Here is a 27262-nt window from a genome sequence, read left to right on the forward strand (position 1 = left end):
TCCTCCCCCACACCAAACACTCTGTGAGGTGAGTGGGGCTGAGAGACTTCAGAGAAGTGTGACTGGCCCAAGATCACCCAGCAGCTGCAGGTGGAGGAGCGGAGACGCGAACCCGGTTCCCCAGATTACGAGTCCACTGCTCTTAACCACTACACCACACTGGCTCCCACCCTCCCTCACCTAGTCCACCTCCTCAGTGTAGCAAGTCAAGGGGTCTTGTGGCACCCGGGAGCGGGGCCCTGCCCAATGCCTGACCCAGCCAACTTTTGAATGGCAGCCCTGGGCCAGGAAACATTCTTTCCAGCCTCGCCCTCAATGTTCCACATCTCTGACTCCTTCCCTCAGACAGGCCAATTGCCTTCCCACCTCCTCCTTTCCATGAATGTCAATAGCCCTTTGTTTCCAGCTTTTCATAGTAACAGCAATCCCCTGTCTCGAAATATCTCCCAAGCAAATGATGCAAACCGAGGGGGATATGCACATATTACGGCTACCATCCCACATCCGCTAGCTCTCCACTGAACAGCAACGTAAAGAGGTTGACGTATGCAAGAGTCGGACAATTGGTCCATCTAACTCAGTCCTGGCCTACACTGCCTGCGAGTGGATCTCCAGGGTTTCAGACAGGCGGGGAGGGGGCGACATTCACAGCCCTACTTGGCGACACCGGGGATTGAACCTGTGACCTTCTGCATGCCAAGCAGATGCTCTGTGACTGAGCTGCGGGCCCCTCAGGATTGGGCCGGATGACTAGAGGTCTAGCGTTCCTCTAGCGCCTCTTGCAGGAGCAGGCTGAAATGGCATAAAGGAGAAAACGTTTGCGACGCCCCCTTCACAAGAAAGATCTGTCTGAAAGGTGGCCAGTCGAAGGAAGTGATGTCACGGGCACGGGGGGACAAAGGGACATCGGCGTGCCACTGACCGTCGACAGAGTGTGGCCTTGGCTGTCAGATAAAGGTGGACTCCTTGTGGCTGGGTGGTCTGTAGCCGCGGGTCTCTTTCAGCTGCTTGCAAAGAGCTGCTTTCTCTTGTTCCAGCTGGGCAATGCGGTCGCTCTTCTCAGACACTTCCTGTATACGATACAATATCTTTATTGTCATTGTCCAATACAGAACAATGAAATTGAATAATAATAATAATAATAATAATAATAATAATAATAATTATAAAAATTTATATCCCGCCCTCCCCAGCCAAAGCCAGACTCAGGGCGGCTAACAACAATACAGTGGTGCCTCGCAAGAATAAATTAATTCGTTCCGCAAGTTTTTTCTTCTTGCGAGTTTTTCGTCTTGCGAAGCACGGTTTCCCATAGGAATGCATTGAAAATCAATCAATGCGTTCCTATGGAGACCGCTTGCCAGGCTGGCGGTGCGGAGAAGGGCTTTTCTCCCCACCGCAAGCCTTCAGGACAGGTACGGGAACAGAGGGGAAGGCGCGCAGCGCTTCTCCTCTGTTCCCGGGGCTTGTGGTGGGAGGAGGGTTTTTCCTCCCCACGCCAACATTCAGAACAGCATTCTGAAAGTTGGCGGTGGGAAGGAAAACCCTACTCCCACCGCAAGTCTTCAGGACAGCCTTCCGAAGGCTGGCGGTGGGAGGAGGTCTCTCCGCCCCACCGCGAGCCTTCGGAGGAGGTCCAAGGACAGTGGGGAAGACGTGCTGCGCTTCCCCGCTGTCCCGGAGATTTCCCTATGGGCTTTCGTCTTGCGAAGGAAGCCCATAGGGAAATTCGTTTTGCGAAGCGCCTCCAAAACGGAAAACCCTTTCGTCTAGCGGGTTTTCCGTCTTGCAAGGCGTTCGTCTTGCGGGACACCACTGTAAAATAGTGCAACATTCTAAAAACATTTCATTATAAAAATTAATTAAAATCAAATTGATGGCAACCATAAGCTTAAGTTCTGTGAGGATTGCCAAAGGAGGGGGTCAGGCTGTGCCCTGGCCAAAGGCCTGGTGGAACAGCTCTGTCTTGCAGGCCCTGCGGAAAGATGTCAAGTCCCGCAGGGCCCTAGTCTCTTGTGACAGAGCGTTCCACCAGGTTGGAGCCGCAGCCGAAAATGCCCTGGCTCTAGTTGAGGCCAGCCTAACCTCTCTGTGGCCTGGGACCTGCAGGATGTTTTTATTTGAAGACCGTAAGTTCCTCTGTGGGACATACCAGGAGAGGCGGTCCCGTAGGTACGAGGGTCCTAAGCCGTATAGGGCCTTAAAGGTTAAAACCAGCACCTTAAACCTGATCCTGTACTCCACCGGGAGCCAGTGCAGCTGGTATAGCTGGTAAATCTACATAAGACATTCAAAAACCCCTAAAAACTCTGAAACCCCATTTAAAAATATAATATACTCCTATAGAGACTCCTTATACTGCGTTTAAAACCAGAATTGCATTTGGGTAGAAACTGTTTCTCAGGCGGCTAGTCCTAGTCTTTATAAACCTGTAGCTTCTTCCAGAAGGTAGAAGCTAAAAGAGATCATTTCCAGGGTGCGCACTATCCTGCACTATCTCTGCAGCTTTCTTGTGACACCTGGCAGCATAGATTTGATCCAAGGTGGGAAGAGTGCACCCAATTATTCTCTCTGCAGTCTTTACAACCCTGGACAGCATTGTTTTTCCCCTGCCATGCAGCTCCCAAACCACACACACAGACCATAAGTTAATACACTCTCCACAGTACAATGGTAAAATGCCATCAAAAGGTCCTTTGAGAGATTGTTTTTCCGGAGGATTCTCAGAAAATATAACCTCTGCTGTGCTCACTTCATCGGGTCTTTGCTGTTTTCTCCCCAGGTTAGGTCATCTCTCAACTTCATTCCCAGAAATCGAAACACCGATACCGTTTGTTAGGCAGACAAGCAGTGTTATCAAGAACAGAACCGCTATGTTGTTGCACTGGACTTCATGAATGAGAGGGGAATACAGGTACTCAGTTCTGGGGGATCAAGGTGGACACCTTTTAATGTGTCCAAAATCTGTGTCTCAGGAGGTTGCCTTGGTCTGCCTCCTAAAAGGGCGAGTCCTGAGGCAGCCACTGGCTTTCACTATTGCTTGACTTGTTGGCATCCGTCTGTCTCGAGAGACAATGGAGTGCGCCCCTGGGGGGTGAAGTCAACCGGCTGCATTAGCAGCACCGAAGTAACCTCTCCAGGGTGCAAGCCTGGGCCGTGTGCATGGAGGTCCTGGGCTGTCCAGATGACAAGACCCCCATCTTGGCCTCGCTGATGGGGTCCAAAGGAAAGCAGAGCAAGACATTTGGCACCAGCTGGGCTGCAGGAGTTGCTGGAAGGAGGTGTACGTACAAGGCGCCATCTAACCACCTTAGGGATTCCGCTCTGGATTTGTTTAGGATTTACTCCTTAGCCAGGCAAACCCGCCCTCCAGATGGTTTGGAACTACAACTCCCATCACCCTAGCTCACAGGACCAGTGGTCAGGGATGATGGGAGTTGTAGTCCCCAAACATCTGGAGGGCCGAATTTGCCTATGCCTGTCCTTAGCCCTTTCTTGTCCCAAAGATGTCCCACAAAGTAGCGGGCACAGATTGTTCCTTGGAGTTTACTCACAAATGTGTATTTTCTCACAAATGTGTATAACTGTAAGGCAGAGGAGGTTTAAGACCAGAGTTTTCCTTCTCCTAGATGGGCTCCCTTCCCAAGTTGATGAGCCCCATCTACCCCTCATTTCCCTCTACAACATGTGCAGAAACTGCCTTCTTGACCATTGGACCCCCCCCCCCCCCGTGGGTGTCGTCCCATTCAGTTCCACCACTCTGTCTTGGTGTATCTTGGCTTTTTGTGGATTTGTCCCTTACCTTGATCAGCAGGTGGTTCTGTTCCTTGAGGACTGTGACAGCTTGCTGCTGAAACTCCTTCTTTCCTGGTGGATAAAGGGGCCCCCCAAAACCAGGAGGTGGGACTTCAGGCTAGAGGAGAAGGACAACCCGCGTAACTATCTGAGTGCAACTTCCTTCCATACCATACCACCCAATTTTTTAATCCAGCACTCCTGTGTTGCAAAGGGGCCTCTCAATATCCAAGAAGCAGACAAGATAGACTTGGCAAGAGGCGAGAGTTGGGGCCTGCTCAGGTATGGTAAGAGCAAAGGGACGCAGGAACAGCAGCCCAAAAAGCGGTATATAAACACCGTAAATTAATAAATGGTGCATACATACAAGATCCTTACTTGCACAGAGCTGAAACTGTGCAATTGTTTCCTCTCAAAACTAGACGCGGGTGCCAACAACCAGCTGATTGTCGAGGCTTTTACAGCGCTGTGCACAGAAGCCCTGAGGATCAGCTGACTGTCAGAACTAAAAACAGGTCACCTGATGTCATCTGCATGATGGCAAATGACCCCGCCCACCTACCTGTGAGGTGGAATAGGTAAGGATTCAGCCCGACAGCCAGATCCAATTCTCCACCCATTTGGAGTCACCATTTGAGTTCATTTCCCCCAAGCAAGGAAGCCTGACCCTCTTCCCTTGGAGGAGACCCTGGTGTCAACTCTGGCAGAGCCTGCTCCTATGAGACACTGACCCAAACAGAAAGGACCAGGTGCGTAGCCTCGGAGTCATTTTGGACTCACAGCTGTCCATGGAGGTGCAGGTCAATTCTGTGTCCAGGGCAGCTGTTTACCAGCTCCATCTGGTACGCAGGCTGAAACCCTACCTGCCCACAGACTGTCTCACCAGAGTGGTGCATGCTCTGGTTATCTCCTGCTTGGACTACTGCAATGCCCTCTATGTGGGGCTACCTTTGAAGGTGACCCGGAAACTACAACTAATTCAGAATGTGGCAGCTAGACTGGTGACTGGGAGCAGCTGCTGAGACCACATAACACTGGTCCTGAAAGGCCTACATTGGCTCCCAGTACGTTTCCGAGCACAATTCAAAGTGTTGGTGCTTACCTTTAAAGTCCTAAACGGCCTTGGCCCAGTATACCTGAAGGAGCGTCTCCACCCCCATTGTTCAGCCTGAGGTCCAGCGCCGAGGGCCTTCTGGTGGTTCCCTCATTGCGAGAAGCAAGGTTACAGGGAACCAGGCAGAGGGCCTTCTCAGTGGTGGCACCTGCCCTGTGGAACGCCCTCCCACCAGATGTCAAGGAAATAAACAACTATCTGACTTTTAGAAGACATCTGAAGGCAGCCCTGTTTAGGCAAGTTTTTAATGGCTGATCTTTTCTTGTGTTTTGAATATTCTGCTGGGAGCTGTCCAGAGTGGCTGGGGCAGCCTGGCCAGATGGGCGGGGTAGAAATGAAATGAAACGAAATGAAATGAGAGTGCTTGTTCTCTGATCACAGGCGGACGCTGTGCAGATGTGTTTAGAGGCATGTGCCCTGACCAAGCAAGGTAAAAAAGGAGTCAAAGGTGTCTCCAGATGTGCCATCCATCCGAAACAGTCTTATTCCAACATGGACCACGTCCTTATTTTTCTACAGTGGTGCCCCGCAAGACGAATGCCTCGCAAGATGAAAAACCCGCTAGACGAAAGGGTTTTCCGTTTTTCGAGGCGCTTCGCAAGACGAATTTCCCTATGGGCTTGCTTCGCAAGACGAAAACGTCTTGCGAGTCTTGCGATTTTATTCGCTTCCCCCGCCCTTTTTCTAAGCCGCTAAGATGCTAATATCCGCTTAGCCGCTTTGCCGCTAATAGCGCTAATCCGCTTTGCCGCTAATAGCGCTAATCCGCTAAGCCGCTAATAGGGTTGCTTCGCAAGACGAAAAAACCGCAAGACGAAGAGACTCGCGGAACGGATTCTTTTCGTCTTGCGAGGCACTACTGTATTTTAGCGCACATTTTGCTGACCAAGGGAGACAACCCCTCCTCCCAGTGCTTAACATTTGGATACAGCCTTCTGGGAAGCTACCGAATGCAAAGCCCATGGAAATGAGAAGGACATGTATTCAGCCAGTTCCTGCTCACTTCTGTAGAGCCTCTTCAGGTGAACTTGCACCTGACAGGTGAGATCTGTCTGTTTCGCCTTCCACCCCCTTGTACTGGAAACATGAACGATCCTCCCTCCCAAGGCAGTCGCTTTTTCAGCATCCCCCCAGGGCAGAACTGCCCCAACCCCAGGCCCTCCTCTCCCCCTCCGCCCCCACTGACCTTTCCAGGAGAGGCCAGCAGGTTTTTCAAGCACAGGTTCACCTCCTGGATCTTGGCCAGCAGCAGGCAGCTCTGGTTGGAGTAAGGGTCTGGGAAATAGCTCTGCGGTTGTGCAAGAACAACAGTGAGCAGGGAAAAGCAAAACAAAACTCAGTATAGAAATTGTATCCCGAAGATTGCAATTCAAAGAGTTGTTGTTTTTCAAAAAAAGGTAAATAGAAAAAAGGTATGAGGATGTTTGCAATTAATATACGACCTTTTAGCCCATGTGTGAAAATGTGTATGTGGATGCGGGTGGCGCTGTGGGTTAAACCACAGAGCCTAGGGCTTGCCGATCAGAAGGTCGGCAGTTCGAATCCCTGTGACGGGGTGAGCTCCCATTGCTCGGTCCCTGCTCCTGCCAACCTAAATGGCGTTTCCGTGCGCTGCTCTGGTTCGCCAGAAGTGACTTAGTCATGCTGGCCACATGACCCGGAAGCTGTACACTGGCTCCCTCGGCCAATAAAGTGAGATGAGCGCCGCAACCCCAGAGTCAGCCATGACTGGACCTAATGGTCAGGGGTCCCTTTACCTTTACCTGAAATAACCACCTTGGCTTGGCTTAGTGTGGCAGCGTCAACGAGGGTCGTGCTAAGCCAAGATTTGGCTCAGTGTGTTGTGTGAACCAGTTCAAAGATTTCACACTGAAAGTGACCTTTGGCTCTTACTAGTCTCCTAATCCCTGCTACCTTTTATTCCGAGCTGGGGAGCTCCCTAAATGTGTGACAGTTGTCAAATTAAACATACGTGCTTTGAAAAGGGGACATGTAAAATCCACAGGACCTCATGTGTATCTCAGCCTACTGAATGCTGGGCCACAAATACTCCATCATCACACAAGGCCGGCCCTTACCTGGAGCAGAGTGAGGCAGATGCCTGAGGCACCTGATTTTGGGTCTCGTGAAAGGGCTGCCAATTGTTAGCTATTTTATTTTTATTGCAGCCTTACTGCCCTGGTAAGCGAGATGCGCTTGTGGGATTTTCTGCCCCAGGTGCCAAAATAGCCAGACCACCCTTAGCTCCTTTAGATACCACCTAAGGGTGGTATCTGCTCTCCCTCGGGCCCTGCCTGGTACTTACTGCCTCTGTTCCCATGTGCTTCTGACGCCTCTGGGCCTCCAGGAGGTGGCGCTGAAACCAGTCGCGCACCCGCTCAACCATCTCTAGCCCTTGCAGCAAGGCATCCCGTTCCCGTTCCAGCTCCTGCATTCGCTTCAGCTGCAAGACAGGGGGCAAAGTCAAGATTCTAGCTTGTGAGTTGCGGGGTGGGTGGGTTTCTTTGATTCAGCAGCACAGAACGACTTTGCAATGCTCAGGAGATCTCCATCTAAGGGAGAAGGGACCTTGCAAAGAGGGATGTCAACATTTCCGCACAAAGTAGCAAAGAGGTGTAGCTCAAAGGGTGTAGAACCCATGCTTTGGGCGCAGAAGGCCTCAAGTTCAGTCCTAGGCACCAAAGATGATGATGATGATGATGATCATCATCATCATCATTTATTAGATTTATATATCACCCTTTGGACGCGGGTGGTGCTGTGGGTTAAACCACAGAGCCTAGGACTTGCTGATCAGAAGGTCGGCGGTTCGAATCCCTGCGACAGTTCGAAAGCACATCAAAGTGCAAGTAGATAAATAGGTACCGCTCAGACGGGAAGGTAAACGGCATTTCCGTGCGCTGCTCTGGTTCATCAGAAGCGCTTAGTCATGCTGGCCACATGACCCGGAAGCTGTACGCAGGCTCCCTCGGCCAATAAAGCGAGATGAGCGCTGCAACCCCAGAGTTGGTCACGACTGGACCAAATCTCAGGGGTCCCTTTACCTTTTTAAAACGCTAATCAGACCTGATTGAAGAGGAACGTTTTTGCAGGGTACTTAAAAAATTTATAGTGAAGGAGGCAGATGAATCTCCCTGCGGAGAGCGTTCCACAAACAAGGAGCCACCACAGGAAAGGCCCCGTTCTTGTGTGGCCACCCTCAGGACCTCACGTGGAGGAGGCACACGAAGAAGGGCCTCAGATGATGCAAGGCAGCAGAGGAGGTGGGAATGGGCAAAGCGACACCCTTCTGAGCTCCCCGGAAAGGGCACCTGCCAAAGCAGCAGCAGGAGGGCAGGAGCCCATTGCCAACCGGTGCCCCCAGGGCACCCAAAAAAGCAGCACATAACACCTGTGCTAGGAAATCTGAACTGGTTGCTGATTTACTACCAGCCCAATTCCAAGGTGTTCCTATTAGTCTGTAAAGCCCTTAACAACTTGGGAGAAGTTTACCTACGCCCGCTCAATCACTTTGATATGCAGAGGTGGCATTTTGACATAAACATTCTATGTAACGTGAAACCACACTTCAAAGCCAGTTCTCAACGCAGCTCAGAAAGTGAGATAGCTCAGTTGGTTAGAGCATGGTGCCGATAACGCCAGGGTTGCAGGTTCGACCCCCGTAAGGGACAGCTGCGTATTCCTGCATTGCAGGGGGCTGGACTAGATGATCCTCAGGGCTCCTTCCAACTCTATGGTTCTATGAGATGCCCCAAACCTCCAAACCGCAATGAAAACAGCACCCCGTATCAAAACATCGGTTTGCGACAAGAATACAGCCCCTTCGACAAAATTGGCTGCTAAACTGCACGTCCAAGGCAATACCAAAAGAATGAACACGAGAATAACCCGAGATGCATGTCGATGGAGTTTCTAGTGGGAGGAATCCCAAAAGGCAAGGTGCCACCGTGGAGAAGACCCTGCTACCCACAGAACACCTTCCAGGCTCTCTCGAGGGATGAGGAACAAGGCGTTTCCTCATTTCTAGGGTTCTACAAATTCCTTTTTAGAACTTCAAAACACTGGATGTCTGGGGAGGAGGTAAGGTCTAAGGGAGGCCAGAACAAAGGGGTTGTGGAGATTTGTGTGTGCCGTCATGGTCCCAGCTACCGGAGCCGCAGAGAGACTCACCCAGAAGAAGAAGCGCAGGGCCTCCAGGCTGCTGAGGGCCGTGCCCAGTGGGACGATGAGGATGGTGTAGCCTCTCTGGACTGCCATCATGGCGCAGTGGGGGCCGGGAGGCAGCAACGCCCAGAGCAGGAGGGAAGGGGGCCACCCTGGCATCCCAGCGGGGAAGCGAGGTCTCCTCACAGTGGCGCCCCTGCTTGAGGAGGGGGAAAGTCACGCTCTGACGACGGGTGCTTTCCCAGGTGGCCCCTTCTTCTCTCCCCACAAGTCACGTCCCACCTGCTTCCAGGCCAGTGTCGTCACGGAGAGTTCTGCCGCCGGCAGCCAAATACTAAAACAGCACACCAGCCTCCCCCCCAATTCCTTCAGGAATGTTTCTCTGAGCCTTTCCTCATCCTTCCTCAAACATTGGACTCTCTTTTCAGCCGGTCCTCTTTCCTCTAAGGCACTTTTTGCTCCCCTGCATAGCTGTCAACCTTCCCTTTTTTTACGGGAAATTCCCTTATTCCAGCGCCATTTCCTGCTGCTTCCCGCAGCTATCCCGGATTGTTAGATATCCCGTAGACTGTCTGCGGGACAGGTGAGGCTGCTGATCCCTTATTTTCGAGGCTGCTGATCCCTTATTTTCAAATCTGAAAGTTGACAGCTATGCTCCCGTCACACCCTCTTCCCAAAATCCTGTCACGACCTTGCTTCACAGCGGCTTCCCTCTCCCATCCCTCAGCTCTCGCCCCTTTCAGATGCTCTCTTCTGTCTCACACACCCCTCCATCAACCTTCACCTCATTCACACCCTTCCTTCCTTCCTTCCTTCCTTCCTTCCTTCCTTCCTTCCTTCCTAGCGTTTCCACCCTTCCTCGCCCTTTTCTGCTGCCCGCCCGGTCTTCCACATTCGCGTTCTCTTCTTCAAATGGATTTGCGCTGCCTGCTCTCCTCCACTGCTAACCTCTCGCTGTCTCTCCCCTTGGCCTTCTCTGCTTTCCCCTCTTCCCCTCAGACCCCTCCTCTGCCCTGGGGGCAAAGCAACAGTGTCCGGAATCTAACCCCCCACCCCATCTGCCATCCCATTTGGCTGAAATCAGCACTTTCCCCCCAGTGCATTGTGGGATATGCTTTAAAGCCTCAGTTGCCCCGGACAATGGTGGCCATAATCCCTGCCTTTCCAGCTGGCTGAATTTGCTTGGGGTGCAAAGAGAGGTGAGCAGAACACGCTGCTCTGCCAATTTACGATTGCAACATGAAAAAAAGGCCTTGTTCAAAACTATATCCTCAACTTTTTTGCGGTGCCAGCTGGCCCTGGCTTAAGGTGTCTTACACTGACTTTTTAATTTTGGGTGCTTCCAAGGCTATAGTGATTTCTGAAGATGGGTTTCAATCACAGGCCAGAAAATTCGGTTTGCACGATTACAGTATCATAGAAGCGTAGTTAGAATGGACCCCAAGGGTCATCTAGTCCAGGACTCTCAGCTACAGCAACAAGCCCACTTCCCCCAAACCGACCCCAAAATTAGACTTTTCGCAATAGGGGAAGTAATAAGGGCCCTCGTATTTACGGGACCGCCTCTCCTGGTATGCCCCATAGAGGACCTTAAGGCCCATGAATAACCATAGTTTAGAGGTCCCGGGCCCTAAGGAAGTCAGACTATCCTCCACCAGGGCCAGGGCCTTTTCAGTGATGGCTCCGACCTGGTGGAATGCTCCGTCCCATGAGACTAGGGCCCTTCAGGATTTAACCTCCTTCCGCCGGGCCTGTAAGACCTTTAATTGGACCTGCTTTTTCTTTAATTTGAATTCAGCCTGATCTTTTATTTCCCTTCCCTTCCTTCCCTCTCCCCTTTTCTGAAGATCACCTGCTCTGAGACCCTACAGCTACTTCTCCCCTGGCCTCCTTGCTGGCCCAAGTAGGACCAATTTAGCCAGATAGCCCTGGGGATTATCTAATAGATTTTTGAATTTATTGTTATTCATGTTTTTATACTGTATTTTATGCTGCTTTTACAATTAAGTGTTTTAAATTTATTGTTAGCAGCCCTGAGCCCGGTTTTTGAACCAGGAAGGGCGGGGGCATAAATAAAAAAATATTATTATTATTATTAATGCAAACTGGAAAGTGCGGGGTAATGCTTGAGGCAACGTGGTCTAACTTGCCCACAAATGAACTACTATGAACACTCCGTAAACAGCTGGTGTCGTCTGTCCTCCCTGCAAACTCTGCGCAAGCAAATCAGGACAAATGCTTGATAAAAACTGGATGCCTGGAAGCTGCTTCAGAGCCAAAGTGGGCATGCATTGAAATATGTAGCAGGCAGCTGCAGACAGCGCTTTTCAAATCTCATTACAGAGGGAAGGCAGCCCTTCCCCGCAGAAGGCAGACAGAGATCAGAGAAGGCAAATACATCAGACTGAACGCTTTTTAAGCAGGTCATCCAGAAGCAACTTTCGGTAATCATACCTTTCAGGTCCAACCGACACCCTGGAAACAGCTAACAACACAAGCCGTGTGGAAGCTAGGCAATATGTGCATTTATACAAACAAACACACACTTAAAATCAAGTATGAACTGTACTCCTTTCCAATATGGCCTTGTCGGTCTTATCTCCTTTCAGCATGAACCTGGACCTCCGTGGGGTGAGGGGAGCGGCAATAGAAGGGAGGGGGGGGAGAGAGAAAAGCAATTTTGAATAGGGACAAAATGGCTGGCAGGGGGGGATTTGGCCTACTTTTGGGGTTGACACAATTACTTTGTTGACACAAAACAAATCACAGAAACCGTTGATGGATTTCTCTTTCCTGCTGCAAAGACTCCTTAAGAGTTTTTAGATAGTTTCATTGCATCTTGGATTGTTCCTGTCCTTAGTTCATATAAGTACCATGGGTTTTAAGTCGGTGCATGGCAGAAATTGTAGGATTTTGCGATTTCAGTTTGCTTTTGTCGGGTCTGAGACCGTACAATGACATTTGTATTGATTAAGCCACCCCTGCTCTTTGCACGCCCTTAACTCTCAGCTCGGTTTCATCCTCATGATCTCCTGCGGAGAATGCAAGCAATAATAATAATAATAATAATAATAATAATAATAATAATAATTTATTATTTATACCCTGCCCATCTGGCTGGGTTTCCCCAGCCACTCTGGGCAGCTTCCAACAAAACACTAAAATACAATAACCTATTAAAAGCTTCCCTAAACAGGGCTGCCTTCAGATGTCTTCTAAAAGTTTGGTAGTTGTTTTTCTCTTTGACATCTGGTGGGAAGGCGTTCCACAGGGCGGGTGCCACTACTGAGAAGGCCCTCTGCCTGGTTCCCTGTAACTTGGCTTCTCGCTGTGAGGGAACCACCAGAAGGCCCTCGGAGCTGGACCTCAGTGTCCGGGCAGAAGGATGGAGGTGGAGACACTCCTTCAGGTATACTGGACTGTGCTCAGAGTGCTTCACCCCTATCTGGCTGCCCCGCAGAACTACAATTTTTGAGGTCACGCAAGTCAGGACCACATAGAATAGAATCATAGAATCATAGAGTTGGAAGAGACCACAAGGGCCATCGAGTCCAACCCCCTGCCAAGCAGGAAACACCATCAGAGCACTCCTGACATATGGTTGTCAAGCCTCTGCTTAAAGACCTCCAAAGAAGGAGACTCCACCACACTCCTTGGCAGCAAATTCCACTGTCGAACAGCTCTTACTGTCAGGAAGTTCTTCCTAATGTTTAGGTGGAATCTTTTTTCTTGTAGTTTGGAACCATTGCTCCGTGTCCGCTTCTCTGGAGCAGCAGAAAAGAACCTTTCTCCCTCCTCTATGTGACATCCTTTTATATATTTGAACATGGCTATCATATCACCCCTTAACCTCCTCTTCTCCAGGCTAAACATGCCCAGCTCCCTTAGCCGTTCTTCATAAGGCATCGTTTCCAGACCTTTGACCATTTTGGTTGCCCTCCTCTGGACACGTTCCAGTTTGTCAGTGTCCTTCTTGAACTGTGGTGCCCAGAACTGGACACAGTACTCCAGGTGAGGTCTGACCAGAGCAGAATACAGTGGCACTATTACTTCCCTTGATCTAGATGCTATACTCCTATTGATGCAGCCCAGAATTGCATTGGCTTTTTTAGCTGCCGCGTCACATTGTTGGCTCAAGGAACAGTGGAAGAGGTTTGCAATGTAAACACAACCTTGGACCGATCGACCTCAAAGGACAATTGCAGCCTGGAGGCAGGTTTTTTAAAATTAATTAAGGATGCTGATTTGTATTTATTGAGGCTTGAATAATCCTCCTGTCGCTGGGAAAAAAAGAAGAGGGAAAAAGACATTGTTTTCCATTTGCACACAAAGGTGTGGCGTGTGGAATGCCTGACTAAAAATGACGCTTAGGATGTTTGCAGACCGTTGGCTGGGTTTTTTTTAAAACACATTTAAGTTGCACAGCTAATAGTGGATTGGAATGTCCCATGGCTGGACTTATTCCAATAAAGAAAGGGATGGGAAGATGCACTTGGAACTTGTGAGTTAACACTCGTTCTGATGTCGTATTAACTCCCCACAAACACATCAGAAATGAGGCTCAGTGACCAGGTTGTCTGGAAGGGCCCTCAGGAGCCAATCCCTGGGCTTCCTCACCATATCATATTCCAAGGCATTGGAAATGGTGTGTCTTCGCGGTTCTTTCGGAAGTCGGATACTCCGGCGTCTCCCAGCTTGACAGAGGGAACTGTTGATGCTACGCGACCGTGTGACTCCTTTCCCATCGGATTCTCCTGGAGAAAGAGATTCATTATGCCATAAACATATTTTCAAAAGAAGGGGTTGGGGAAGGAACTTACAGGTTTATTTGTTGTCGTTTGATCTGATAAACTTTTGAGCATCCTGACGTTTACAGTGGAACTCATACTGCTCCCTCATGCAGGTTTTTTGTGCCACAATATAATCCTCGTAGGAATACCAACCCATATTGGTGACAGTCACACCATACATCTAATTATTATTTTATATATATATATATATATATATATATATATATATATATATATCTCCTACCCTCTCCAGCCGAAGCCGGACTCAGAGCGGCTAAAAACAGTAAAAGTAACACAGTTCACATAAAATCACAATCAATTAATTGAAATATATTCTAAAATAAATTCATTCTAAAGTCAATTCAGAATCAAATTAATGGCAACCATTGGGCTAGAGTTCTATGAGGATTACCAAAGGAGGGGGTCAGACTGTGCCTTGGCCAAAGACCTGGTGGAACAGCTCTGTCTCGCAGGCCCTGCGGAAAGATGTCAAGTCCCGCAGGGCCCTAGTCTCTTGTGACAGAGCGTTCCACCAGATCGGGGCCACGGCCGAAAAAGCCCTGGCTCTGGTTGAGGCCAGCCTAACCTCCCTGTGGCCCAGGATCTCCAAGATGTTTTTATTTGAAGACCTTAAGGTTCTCCGTGGGACGTATACCAGGAGAGGTGGCCCTGAGCTTAAACCACCATGGCTTCCCACAAAAAAACTCTGGGAGCTGTAGTTCATTAAAGGTGCTGACAGTTGTTAGGAGACCTTGCTCTTCCTCTCCCAGAGCTACAGTTCCCGGAGTGCTTTAACAATCAATCCCTCCTCCCGGGGAATTCTGGGAATTGCAGCACTGACAGTTCCTCTCCCTCCCCCATCACTCTCGACATGAGAACTCATGAACATCCAATGAAATTGAACGTTGGAAGGTTCAGGGCAGATAAAAGGAAGCGTCGGAGAGCATCGTTCAGCTATGGAACTCACTGCCACAGGAGGAAGTGATGGCCAACAATTTGGATAGCTTTTAAAGAAGATTAGGCAAAGTCATAGTGGCTGAGGTTATTAGGGACTGCTAGCCATGACGGCTATGTTACCCCACCGCTGCCAGAAATGGTATGCCATTGAATACCAGTTGCTGAGCAATCACAGGTGGGGAGATCGCTGCTGCACTCAGGTACCACTTGCAGGCTCCCCGCTCCCCCCCCCGGCATCTGGCTGACCCCTGTGAGGGAGCTGGGACAGAGCAACAGGAGTTCACCCCATTGCGGGGATTCGAACTACCGACCTTCTGATCAGCAAGCCCAAGAGGTTCAGTGGTTTAGACCACAGGATGTGCTGATGGAACAACCTGCAGGTGCTATGTTGAATACAACCCAGCAATTCAGGGCACTCCCAGACAGGTACAGTTTCGGGGTAGGATTCGATTGGCAGACTCATGTTGCAACATGCCACTTTAAAGACACCCCCCCCCCCAAGAATCCTGGGAATTGTGTTTTGTTAAAGGCGCTGAGAGTTGCTAGGAGACCCTCGTTCCCCTTACAGAGGAATTCACAGGAAAGGGGTATTGACTGTTCAACCACTCTCAGGATTTTAGTGAAAAAAAGAGAGGTCTCCTAAACAACTCTCAGCACCCTGAACAAACTACAGCTCCCAGGATTCTTGGGGGGGGGGGAGGAAACCACGACTTTCCTTGTTCCTCCAAGGCCAATGGTCTGTCAAGTCCAGAATTTATCCCGCTTGTCACAGTGACCAAGCGGAAGCTTCTGGTCAGTTCACAAGCAGGGCATGCAGCAAGAGCCTTTTCCTCTATGTGAATTTGTGTGTCCCTTTTAAAGCCAACGAAGTGAGTTCCATAGCTTAACTCTGCACTATGTGAAGTAGTTCTTCTGCTCATCCTGAACACCCCACCATTCTGTTCCATTGGGTAACCCTGAGGTCTAGTATTATGGGAGAAGGTGAGAATGTTCTCTTCTCTACCATGCACAATTTCAAACACTTCTACCATATTCTCCACACCACAGAACAGCGATTCAAGGGCCATAGCTCTGAGGCAAAGCTTCTGCCTTGCATGCAGAAGGTCCCAGGTTCAGTTCCCAGCATCTCCAGGTGTAGGGCTTGAAATAAGAATAATAATGATAAATAATGATAATTTATTATTTATACCCCACTCATGTGGCTGGGTTTCCCCAGCCACTCTGGGCGGCTCCCTATGAAATATTAAAAACACAATACATCATTAAACATTAAAAACTTCCCTAAACAGGGCTGCCTTCAGATGTCTTTTAAAAGTAGGATAGTTGCTTATTTCCTTGACATCTGATGGGAGGGTGTTCCACAGGGCAGGCGCCACTACCGAGAAGGCCCTCTGCCTGGTTCCCTGTAACTTCGCTTCTCGCAGGGAGGGAACCCCCAGAAGGTCCCTGGCGCTGGATCTCAGTGTTTGGGCTGAAGAGTGGGGATGGAGATGCTCCTTCAGGTATACTGGACCGAGGCCATTTAGGAATGCCCTCTGCCTGGTACCCTGGAGAGCTGGTGCCACTCAAATGTTGACTATACTGAGCTCCATGGACCAATGGTCTGTCTCAGTTAGAAAACAGCTTCCTGTGTCCCTAATGGCTCCTTTTTCCACCCCGGCACGGCAGCATGTTCCTGCCACAACTTTCCTCTGACACATCGATGGAAGAAGCCAGGCCTGCTTTGCACCTGGTTACCCTCGACGCAGCAGGAACAGCAAGCGTTGGAGAAGAGGATATAGGGACACAGGCAGAAAGCAGGGGATAGGCCCCTTGGGTCCTACGTCTGCTGTTTGCTTTTTGCTTTTTCTTTCGACAAGCGCTTTGTTCCTCATTAATTCTGCCCCTGGAAAGTCAGCCGGGGCAATCAATCCCTCTGGACCTCCGCCAGTTAATCAATGAGCCCCTGTAATTAGTTGCTCTAATTAAAGCAACTGGGATGTGGCAAAGAGAGAGAAGTCCATTTCAGAAGCGGAGTGAACCACATCGAAAGGCAAATAGGGACCTCTCCCCCCTTTTTAAATGGTTGCGACCCTGTGCCTTAAGAGCATCCTGACATTAAGGCTGTCAGGCAGGTGGAGGTTTACCTGTGGCTCCTTTCCGGGAAAAGGCTCATGTGCTAAAATGTGTGTGAAGGAAGCCACTGGAAGAACAGGGAGTACGGGACAGGGAACAGGACAGCAACTGTATTGCCAAGGCCTTAAGGACCACAGAACTGCCCTGAATCTATGTGGAGACATTTTCGCCATCCCAGTTCTTCCCCCGTTCTCACTATTGTTTTCTGGGCAACAACTTAAGCTGTTGGTTTTTCCACGTAAGGGTGCTTCCAGACAACCTGCCTACTGAGTATTTATTTAACAAAACAATTTATAAATTGCTTCACTGTAAGAAGGTAAGATGAACTGCACCAAGGCAGTGGCCCACCTAAGTCCTACATCCTTTTCTCACAGGGGGAAAAACATGAAATGGGATGCATGTGGCGCTAAACCACCGAGCCCCCTTGGGCTTGCTGATCAGAAGATCGGCAGTTCGAATCCCTGTGACGGAGTGAGCTCCCGTTGCTCTGTCCCAGCTCCTGCCAACCTAGCAGTTCGAAAGCACACCAGCGCAAGTAGATAAATAGGTACCGCTGTGGCGGGAAGGTAAATGGCATTTCTGTGTGCTCTGGCTTCCATCATGGTGTCCCATGGCAATTTAGTCATGCTGGCCGCATGACCCGGAAAGCTGTCTGTGGACAAACGCCGGCTCCCTCGGCCTGAAAGCAAGATGAGCACCACAACCCCATAGTCGCCTTTGACTGGACTTAACCGTCCAGGGGTCCTTTACCTTTACCTTTCTCTATCAGCGCAAGGATTTCTCCTTCCCCATCTCCTCCCTCTGCATCCCCTGCCCCCCAAAATTTTTCCCCTAGCCCTACAGAGCAGATTTGGGGGTGCATGGGGGAAGGAGTTGGGGGAATCCCCTAGCGCTAACACTAATTCTTACACTGGCCCCAAAATGTATTCCAAAAGCACCCACATCTCTGCAGGTTCTCAACCAGAGTCGGGTAGGGAAACTGCCTGAGGAGGAGCAAACGGTCTGAGCCGTTAAGTGGCAGTGAGGAAGCAAAGAAGGAGGCACGGGAAGAAGGAGAAGCTGACCAGGCAAAGCTCAGCTCAGAGCTCAGCTGATGCACAAGATCCACAGTTCACGGGATGTATGGTGCCAGTCGGCTGCTACAGATTGAGTGGCTGCCTCCCAGACAATAAGGCAGTTCCCGGCCAACTCAGCAGATGGAGGGATGCCTGTGGCCCAGCGCCAGGCACTGAGAGCTGCCAAACTCTCCCCTACACCGCTGCGAACAGCAGCTGGGATATCAACTGTCAATCGGCAATGGATCCAGGAGCCTTTCGTTCCCAACCTATAGAATCCTGTTACTTATCCCAGTGCTAACTTCCCACTCCCACCGACTTGGATCTGAAGACCCCCGTTGCCTTTTCTTCTTCCCCGCTGATTTCATTCAACCTGGCATGCATTTGGGAATCTCCCGCCAGGATCAAGTTAAGGCAAGGAGAAGGCCTGCCCTCCCCGCCCCCTTACAAGCACATGCCAAGATAAACTGATGTATGCCAAAGCAAAAATGAGTTACCCTTTAATGCAGAAAAACAACAACTGTGTGTCTGTGTGCTGGCCCGGCTCTATCGTTTGCTACCTTGTACAACGGCCCAGAACAGGCATAGGCAAACTCCGGCCCTCCAGATGTTTTGGAACTACAGTTCCCATCATCCCTAGCTAACAGGACCAGTGGACAGGGATGATGGGAGCTGTAGTCTCAAAACATCTGGAGGGCCGGAGTTTGCCCGTGCCTGGCCCAGAACATTCATTTCATAAACTACTTCTCATTCCAACATTTAGAGTGGGCAACTTGAACTTCTGTAGAAATCTTAAAGGCACAGGTGCACTCCTGCCCTCTTTTGAAAGTGACAACCATGCCGGGCATGATTGCGGGCCAAATGGATCCTTCTAGGCCTCACCAAATGGACCTTGAGACTCTTCCCAAGTCACATGCCCTCTTCCCAGATCACACCCCTTGACCAGCCTTGCTCTCCCATCCTCCTCATGTGTTTTTTGCATGGCTGGAATGTGTCCTTGAATTCTGACAATGCGTCTTGTCTGCCTGGATAGAGAACGGAGATGTCTGTGCGCAGAAACTAGCCTGCCGCACAAAGGTAAAATTCGCATCCTTTGCTCCACCCACTTTCCCCTCTGGCCCCGCCCACCATTGGCAGGTGAACCCCAGAACGTTGCCCCACTCCCCTACAGAAAAGGACCAGATGATGCTTCTCTTAATCCAGAGTTTTACCTGCTCACTTTCTTCGTGTCAGCAAGCCTTTCACAAAGAGGGGGCTCATCCCCAACCCTGATGATGCCTCTCAGGAAAACTTTCCTGCCCTCTCCAAGATACCCCCCTCCCCAATTTCATGGTTACAGTCGTTTGCCCTTCGAGAAGGTGGTTCTTTTGCTGGATCCAGCAGGGCTCTTCTTCACGTACTTAGTATGGAGGGATGAACGTCAGGGTGGATAAAAATCGATATTTCTTAAAGGATTTTTTTAAATTATATATTTTTATTTTAAATTGGATTTTTAAAATAAAATGCTTTTGGAGGAAAAATCTTTCTAAAGATAGTTTTCTATTTAAGCTACATTAAAGTCCAAAGGCTATTCATCAGGAAATAAGGATTTGCTTTTCATGTGTACTAAAACTCAGTCTAAGTTGTTGGTTTTTTTTTAAAAAAAAATTAACCTCATCAGTTAACAAACATGGATACATATGCTATAATGTTATTGTTTTAGTTAAATAAATTGTTTGAATTGTTATTAAGGAAATGATTGTTTTTCTCCTTCCAATAAAGTACAGCAGAAAAGTTGTCCAAATAGAAACAGTTAACTTATTAAACCTCACAACAATTTCACAATTATCTGTCTATGCATTTCCAATAGTATAACCAAATCAGAAATTTTTGATATAACTGTAGAAACTACTCTGAACTACCAAAAATGAAACCTTCATCTGGTTGTAAATATTGATTATACCAGCAAGAATGAGTCTGTCTGTAAAAATAAAAAGAAAAAGATTTAAATCAAGTCTTACTTTCTAGTGATTTAAATCAAGTCCACCCTGATGAAGGTGTTGTCAGAATCCAGTGGACACGGGAGGAGAAAAGTTTGCTGCATCAGCTGCCAGGGAGGGAGGAGGTGGGGTTTCAGGCGTGTGAGAAATAAGGGACCACAACCAATGCAGGATTTATGTCTAAGCTAAACAAGCTATAGCTTAGGGCCCCACCCTCTTGGGCGCCCCAAAAAAATTTAAAGAAAAAAAACAACGATGTACATTTCCAAAATATAAGATAAAAAACAAGTAAAATAAAACCTACATACAACTACAGTGTTTTGTGTTGTGTAGGCTCCTATGATGTAAGTCATGGGCCCCGCCTGCTAGCCTGCTCCCTAAAATATCACTGGTTTGCTCATTTCTATATACAGTGGTACCTCAGGTTAAGAACTTAATTTGTTCTGGAGGTACGTTCTTAACCTGAAACTGTTCTTAACCTGAGGTACCACTTTAGCTAATGGGGCCTCCCGCTGCCACCACACGATTTCCGTTCTCATCCTGAGGTAAAGTTCTTAACCTAAGATACTATTTCTGGGTTAGTGGAGTCTGTAACCTGAAGCGTCTATAACCTGAGGTGCCACTGTATAGGGTGCCTACATTCTGCATGGACTAGTTGCATGGCAACATGTGCAAATGGCTTTAGATGCCTGCTAGGTCCATAAATTACCATATAGCGTGTATTCAACATGAAAAACAGTGACAATTTGTTGTTGACAAAGGACAGCTGGACATATAAAGGTCCCCATTACCTTCAGTAGCTTAAGGCCTCATCAAACCTCAATCCAGCCCTGACCACAACTCTGGGGCCGTGAGTGCAGAGAGAGAATGAACCACAGGCAAATCGACCCAAATACACCCAGCTTGCTTTGCAAAGAGAACGTCAGCAATGTCTAGGCAACACGGTGACCATGTACATATGCAATAAACAATCTTTTATAGAATTCCTTCAAACCATAACAAGTCCAAAACGAAACCTTTAGTCTCAAAGTCTCTGAAAATCTTTAAATGAAGCGAGCTACCAGACTTTGTACGATGACAGACAAGCTGTGAAGCTTTGTGTATTCAGCAAATATGATGTTCAACACTGAACAGTGATTCCGGATATAGACTACTGTTTCATAGAATTCTTTGCCAGTGTGGTGGGAGCCTATAGATTTGCTTCAAATCAAATCAAATATCTTTAATACGGTCAATGACCAGAAAAATAGAATTGCTTCATAAACCCATCTTATTGTTGTGACGTGGGGTTTGTGATTTCAGCTCTCTTGACATAATATGCTGGAGACAGCTCTCTAGTAACACTTCTTTATTAAAGCAACAAGACTGGGGCCTGAGGAGGAGAGAGCTACATTTATAGGGACAGGGAACTAGCTAGGAAGGATACATTTTGGAGGGAACAATATCAGGCAATCACAGTCCTGCCTTTTGGAGGAAACCAATAAGACAGAGGATCCAAATACAGCAGCTTAAATGAACCAATAGTAGCTGTACCCTCTGGAACCAAAAGGCAGTTACTTTACCCTAATGCAAATACAGACAATAATAATACAGATATAAAATCCTTTGACTCAATACACAACACTTATTTCGAAGGAATGTATGTAAATGAAAATATCAAAAGCTGTGCTCATGTAATAATGTGGTCACTGCTCTTTGCAAAGAGAGCCGCAGGAGAGACAGAAACACACCAGCTGAGGAAATGCCCCTGCCCAAATGCCCACTCCTCCGCTGTCTCTCGAGACAGACAGAGGCCAGCAATTATACCTGACGCAGAGTCAGACCACTAGTCCATCTAACTCAGTATTTCCCACACGGACTGGCAGCAGCTCTGCCAGGTTTCAAGGGGGGGGGGGCTTACCTGTTTGAAATCATGGCATGCCTAATAGAGAAACTGAAGGATGACAGGCAACTGCACATGTTGCTGGGGAGGGGCAGGCCGGAGGAGAAACGTGGGGGTGGGCAGGCAGGTTATTTATGCTGTCTAATCCCACTCCCACTCCTCAACTCCAGCCTCTGGGGCTGTCCAATGCGTGGCCCATTAACAAAAGCGCCTTACTGGGGAGCTGGGGTTGGGAGGGGGTGGATGAGAGCGGCCGGGTAAGAGGATTGGTCGTCTCTATGGCTGGGGAGACAGGATCACGAGCGCTAAACCCCTGGCCGTATGGTGCTGTGGCGGAGTTGCCGCAGGCTTGCCAGGGGCGCAAAGGCAGAAGGGAGAGAAAGAACGTGTTAGCAGAAGAGGAAAAGCAGAGGTGCCCCCCCCACACCTTCCCCCTCTCCCTTGCTGTGTTTACAGTGGTACCTCGGGTTAAGAACTTAATTCGTTCTGGAGGTCTGTTCCTAACCTGAAACTGTTCTTACCCTGAAGCCTCACTTTAGCTAATGGGGCCTCCCGCCGCATGATTTCTGTTCTCTCTCTCTCTCTCTCTCTCTTTTTTAAATAATTTTTATTGATTTTAACATATAAATTATAAAATGTACCACAAAACTTATCACATACAATCTTTTTGGACTTCCATCAGCACCTCTGATGATCCACCGTTTTAACCACTTCTTATGCATTTCTTAACTTTATATTGCCTTTACATCTCTTAACAAATCATCCTTCCCCTTCTCCATTTTTGCACTACTTCCAATAATACTCCTCACAAAACTTCTTGCAAACCTACAAGCATCGTCTGATCTTCACAAATACTTTTCAAATAGTCTGTAAATCTACTCCAGTCTTCCGTGAATTTCTGGTACCGCCGGTTTAGAATCCTTCCTGTTAGTTTATCTAGTTCTGCACAGTCCATTAACTTCATCCTCCATTCTTCAATCGTCGGTAATTCTTCTCGCTTCCATTTTTGGGCCAGTAATATTCTTGCTACTGTTATTGCATATAAAAAGAGCTTACATTCCTTTCTATTTATATCACTCCCCACAATAAATGGGGAGAACAGTAAATGATTTCTGTTCTCATCCTGAAGCAAAGTTCTTAACCCAAGGTACTATTTCTGGGTTAGCGGAGTCTGTAACCTGAAGTGACTATAACCTGAAGTACTGAAGGAGGTGAGGACAGGTGACCCCTTTCCCTCCTGATCACACCGCTCCAAAGACACACACAAGCACAACCTTCTGTTGCCATGCCGCAAAAACAGCAGCTGCCCCCAATCTCCACAACCTGCAGTATGCCCAGCACCCCTCTAGAAATCAAATCCGCCCGGCTGACCACTGCCCAAAGCAGCGTGCCACGGAAGCAAAGAAGAGGGAGTGAATCTGGGGGGGGGGGGACCCAGATGTTGCTGGGTCGGATTGATGGGAGATGTAGTGTGGCTGAGGTTGATGGGAGATGTGGTGTGGCAAGGGCCTGAGGGCCGCAGGGTCTGCACCCCCAAATTCAGAGGCAGAACTTACATCTTACATGGTGATAGGCGGGAGGAAGTTAGCTTGCTACCTGGACTTCACAACAAACACTTTACGCTTGTTAAAAAAAAAGCTAACGACAGGTCCAGGTGAATAGTTTTGGGCCAGCATCCTCATGCTTGCTCTCTCTTTTGGGGAGAGCTTTGGGTATGGGGCATTTGAAGAGGATAATGTCCCCAGCCACCCACACGGTCCAAAATGGTACCGTCTCAAGACAGCCGTACTATTTGCTCCTTTCTGACTCTTGTGTGCCTCAAATTAGCAAAATAAAGACACTTGGCTTTTGACACCTGAGTTGTATGCGGTGTTAGGTGGTTTTTTGGACCCCTCTTATTAATTAATTAATTAATTAATTAATTAATTAAATTTGGATACCGCCCTATGCCCCGCAGGTCTTTTTATGGTAGCGAGTTGTTTTAAATTGTTTTTAATATTGTGTTTTGATGCTGTATGCTGCCTTAGGACCTTAGGGTAAAAGGCACGTATAGAAGAGAAGAAGAGTTTGGATTTGATATCCCGCTTTATCACTACCCTGAGGAGTCTCAAAGCGGCTAACAATCTCCTTTCCCTTCCTCTCCCACAACAAACACTCTGTGAGGTGAGTGAGGCTGAGAGACTTCAGAGAAGTGTGAATGGCCCAAGGCAGCTGCATGTGGAGGAGTGGGGAAGCGAACCCGGTTCACCAGATTATGAATCCACTGCTCTTAACCACTATACCACACTGGCTGAAGAAGAAGAAGAAGAAGAAGAAGAAGAAGAAGAAGAAGAAGAAGAAGAAAACAACAACAACAACAACAACAACAACTAGTACAGGAGCAGAGGAGAGGGTGCCACTCTGACTTGGATCCCCCCCTCCCAACGCAATTGATCAGAATGTGTGGGAAACAAAAGGCTTTCTTCCAAGAAAGTACACATAATTCTTCTCCCACTCTTATCCTTACAACAACCCTGCGAGGTGGATCAGGCGGGGAGGTAGGGACTTGTCCAGCGGCGCACAGGGAGTGTCATGAGATTTCATTGTGCTAACCACCGCACTGCTCTGTCCCTCTCAACCTGAGTCATACTAGCTAGGGCTTTTAAAGCTCCTGTGCTATTTAATGGACACTCCCATACATCTGATGAAGTGGACTGTAGTCCGCAGAAACTCATGCCACAATAAATTTGTTAGCATTTAAAAGGGCAAATGCAAAGCTCTTTGTTGTTCTTGCTGCAAAAGGCTAACACAGATACTCCTTAGGGAAACATTAGAAAGCAGTTTGGCCATTGAAAAGCATTACCTCTTGACTTCTGCACATCAAGCTGATCCGGACAGCTGGCAGCACGAAAACAAGCTCAACAAACAGGGAAGGTCTCCTGCCTTGCTGGTGTGTGTGTGTTACAAAACCTGTGCTCACACTCCGGTTCACTGTGTACTCACTGCGTTTCCAATGCTGGGCTTTCAATCCCCCAACACAGGACATTATCCAAAATGTGCTAACTGCAGTCCTAATTCGTCCCTAGCCCAAGATGGGAACCACGTCTGCATAAGGAAAATACATTATGCCGACGTGAGCAGCCGAGAAGAGCTATGAAATGCACCCCCAAAACCCTCCAGCAACTTCACTGTGCTCTAAGGGGGTAATGTGAACAGACCTCTGGATCAAACTCTGGATTCCCTTATCAACTTTCCTCACTGCCTGACCTCCCTCCCATCATGTCTTGTCCCAGTAACCAGCTTTCCAGCTTGTCGCTTAAGCCCTGTAGACCCAGCAACTTGGAAGGGACCAAATGGATCTCAACTCTCTTCTGCAACAGCCAGATGAGGACCACGCAGGTCCCCTACATCCCGCTTTGATTATAGGGGCATAGTCAGACCACTGAGCTCATCGCTGTGCACACTCTCCACACAGAACAAATGCCAGCAGCATTTGGGGAACTTTCCCCAGCAACCCTACCTGGAGAGGCTGGGGTGAAATCTGCAAAACCATGTGCTCTGCCCTTCCCCAATTCTCATCATCATCAAACCTATTATTGGCATCACATACAAACATCCAAAACAAATCAATACAGAATTACCACTTCCCCTGTGGCACAAAACATTTGCTGAAAGAAAGGAGGCAGAACAGTCTATCGTCGCATCTCTAGGTTTCCAGGGAGATCAGACGTCTGCAGTGTATTTCGATGACAAAAACCAAGTAGAGATATTTAGCCACTAACTTGGTGAGCTCCTGATCATTCCCCAGTAATAGAAAATGTATGACCTCCAACTCTGGTTTCCATTTGGGGATGCAGAGTTGATCTAGAAATTGCTGACGGAGATCAGCATATAGTTTACAATTAAGAACCATACGTGTAAGGGTTTCCACCAACCAGGTGGTCTTCACATGGGCAGGCTCTTCCCAAATTCTGCAGGACACGCCCCCAAGAACAGAAGCAGGAGCATAGCAGAAAGGTGCAGACTAGCAGGTCCAGGTCCAATTTAATTAATTGCTCCCTGGTAATCAATTCATTAAACTGAGCCCCAGTGATACATCAGAAGGCCTGGTTCCCTTCCATCACCTCCTCAAAGCTACTGGCACACTCATTCCCAGAGGACCCAGGAGTCCTAAGGCAGCGGTAGACAATGTGGTGTTCGCTGAATGTTTTGGACTACAACTCCCATCGTCCTCTCCCATTGGTCGTGCTCCCTGGGACTGATGGGAGTTGTAGTCCAAAACATCTGACGGGCACCATGTTGGCTTACTACTCCTGTCCTGAGGCTTCTCTCTCCTGCCACAATCTCTTTCCCAAGAATACATTGGTACCTCAGGTTAAGAAATTTATTCGTTCTGGAGGTCCGTTCTTGAACCTGAAACTGTTCTTAACCTGAGGTACCACTTTAGCTAATGGGGCCTTCCACTGCTGCCGCACGATTTCTGTTCTCATCCTGAAGCAAAGTTCTTAACCCGAGGTACTATTTCTGGGTTAGCAGAGTCTGTAACCCGAAGCGTCTGTAACCCGAGGTACTACTGTAAAAGCAACCCAGTTCCCACTATTCAGGAATCCCGGTTTTGCGCTCCAGCACCACAGCAACACCCCTGACCCCAAGCCCAGGCCTCCTGGCCTCCTCCTCTCCCACTTACGTATCCGACTCAAGTTCTTCATCGACTGCGAAGTTGAGTTCTGCCCATCGCCGGCCTGCCCGCCGACTCCAGCGCCCGACTCTCCAGCTTTCTCGGCCTCCTTCTCCTCTTCTTCTTCGGCCCGGAGGAGGGCGATTCTCAGCCCGGCCACCAGGCGGGGAAAACTCAAATACCCTCCGCACGGCTCCGCCACTTGCTGCAAGGCCTGGAGCACACCGCCAGGGAGCGGGCACCTCTCGCTGTCCCCCGGGGGGCTCACCCCGCAGCCCCCGCGGCCCCAGCGGCTCTCGATTTCCGAGACGTGGACGGTCCCGCTCCGCTGGTCATCCAGGATCTCGAAGAGCGTCCGGAGGCTGCGGAGAAAGGGGCGCGGGAGGCGGGTGCCACGGGCCGGAGGAGGGGGGTCATCCGGGGTGGGAGGGAGGGGTGGGGCCGCCAGCCCAGAGCTCATTGGGAGTGGGGCTCAGGGGTCTTTCGGAGGCCAGGCAATTCGCAGCAGGAAAACCCTCGAGAGCTTCTCTGGAAAGAGGGAGCAACTGGGATTCAAGAGAGAGTGCCGGAGAAAGCCTTAATTCCAGTGAAATGAAACAGTGGGGCTGGCGGCCAGGAGGGGAGAGTAATTCTGGAAGGGGAGGGAGGGCAGGCAGCGGAGTCCTCAGGACATCTGGGCTTTCTGGGAGGGGACTAGGCTAGTGGGCTAGAAAGCAGCAGAAGGTCTGGGTGAGGAAACGAGGGCTCCTGCGGC

The 27262-nt window shown here is 49.0% G+C and overlaps 1 protein-coding gene across 1 annotated transcript; it reads right to left on the bottom strand.

The window, feature by feature from the left end:
• Positions 1-176: 176 nt before the first annotated feature.
• Positions 177-26968, bottom strand: SAPCD1 (suppressor APC domain containing 1; the record flags this gene model as incomplete). The annotated part of the gene is made up of 6 exons (XM_079963891.1): positions 177-1070; positions 3803-3913; positions 6096-6197; positions 7215-7352; positions 13691-13827; positions 26518-26968. 6 exons carry the CDS (start codon positions 26966-26968, stop codon positions 948-950), a joined length of 1062 nt encoding a protein of 353 aa, XP_079820017.1. The 3' UTR covers positions 177-947.
• Between the last annotated feature and the right edge of the window lie 294 nt (positions 26969-27262).

Source organism: Podarcis cretensis, assembly GCF_951804945.1.
Source record: "Podarcis cretensis genome assembly, chromosome: 2".
Lineage (NCBI taxonomy): Eukaryota > Metazoa > Chordata > Lepidosauria > Squamata > Lacertidae > Podarcis > Podarcis cretensis.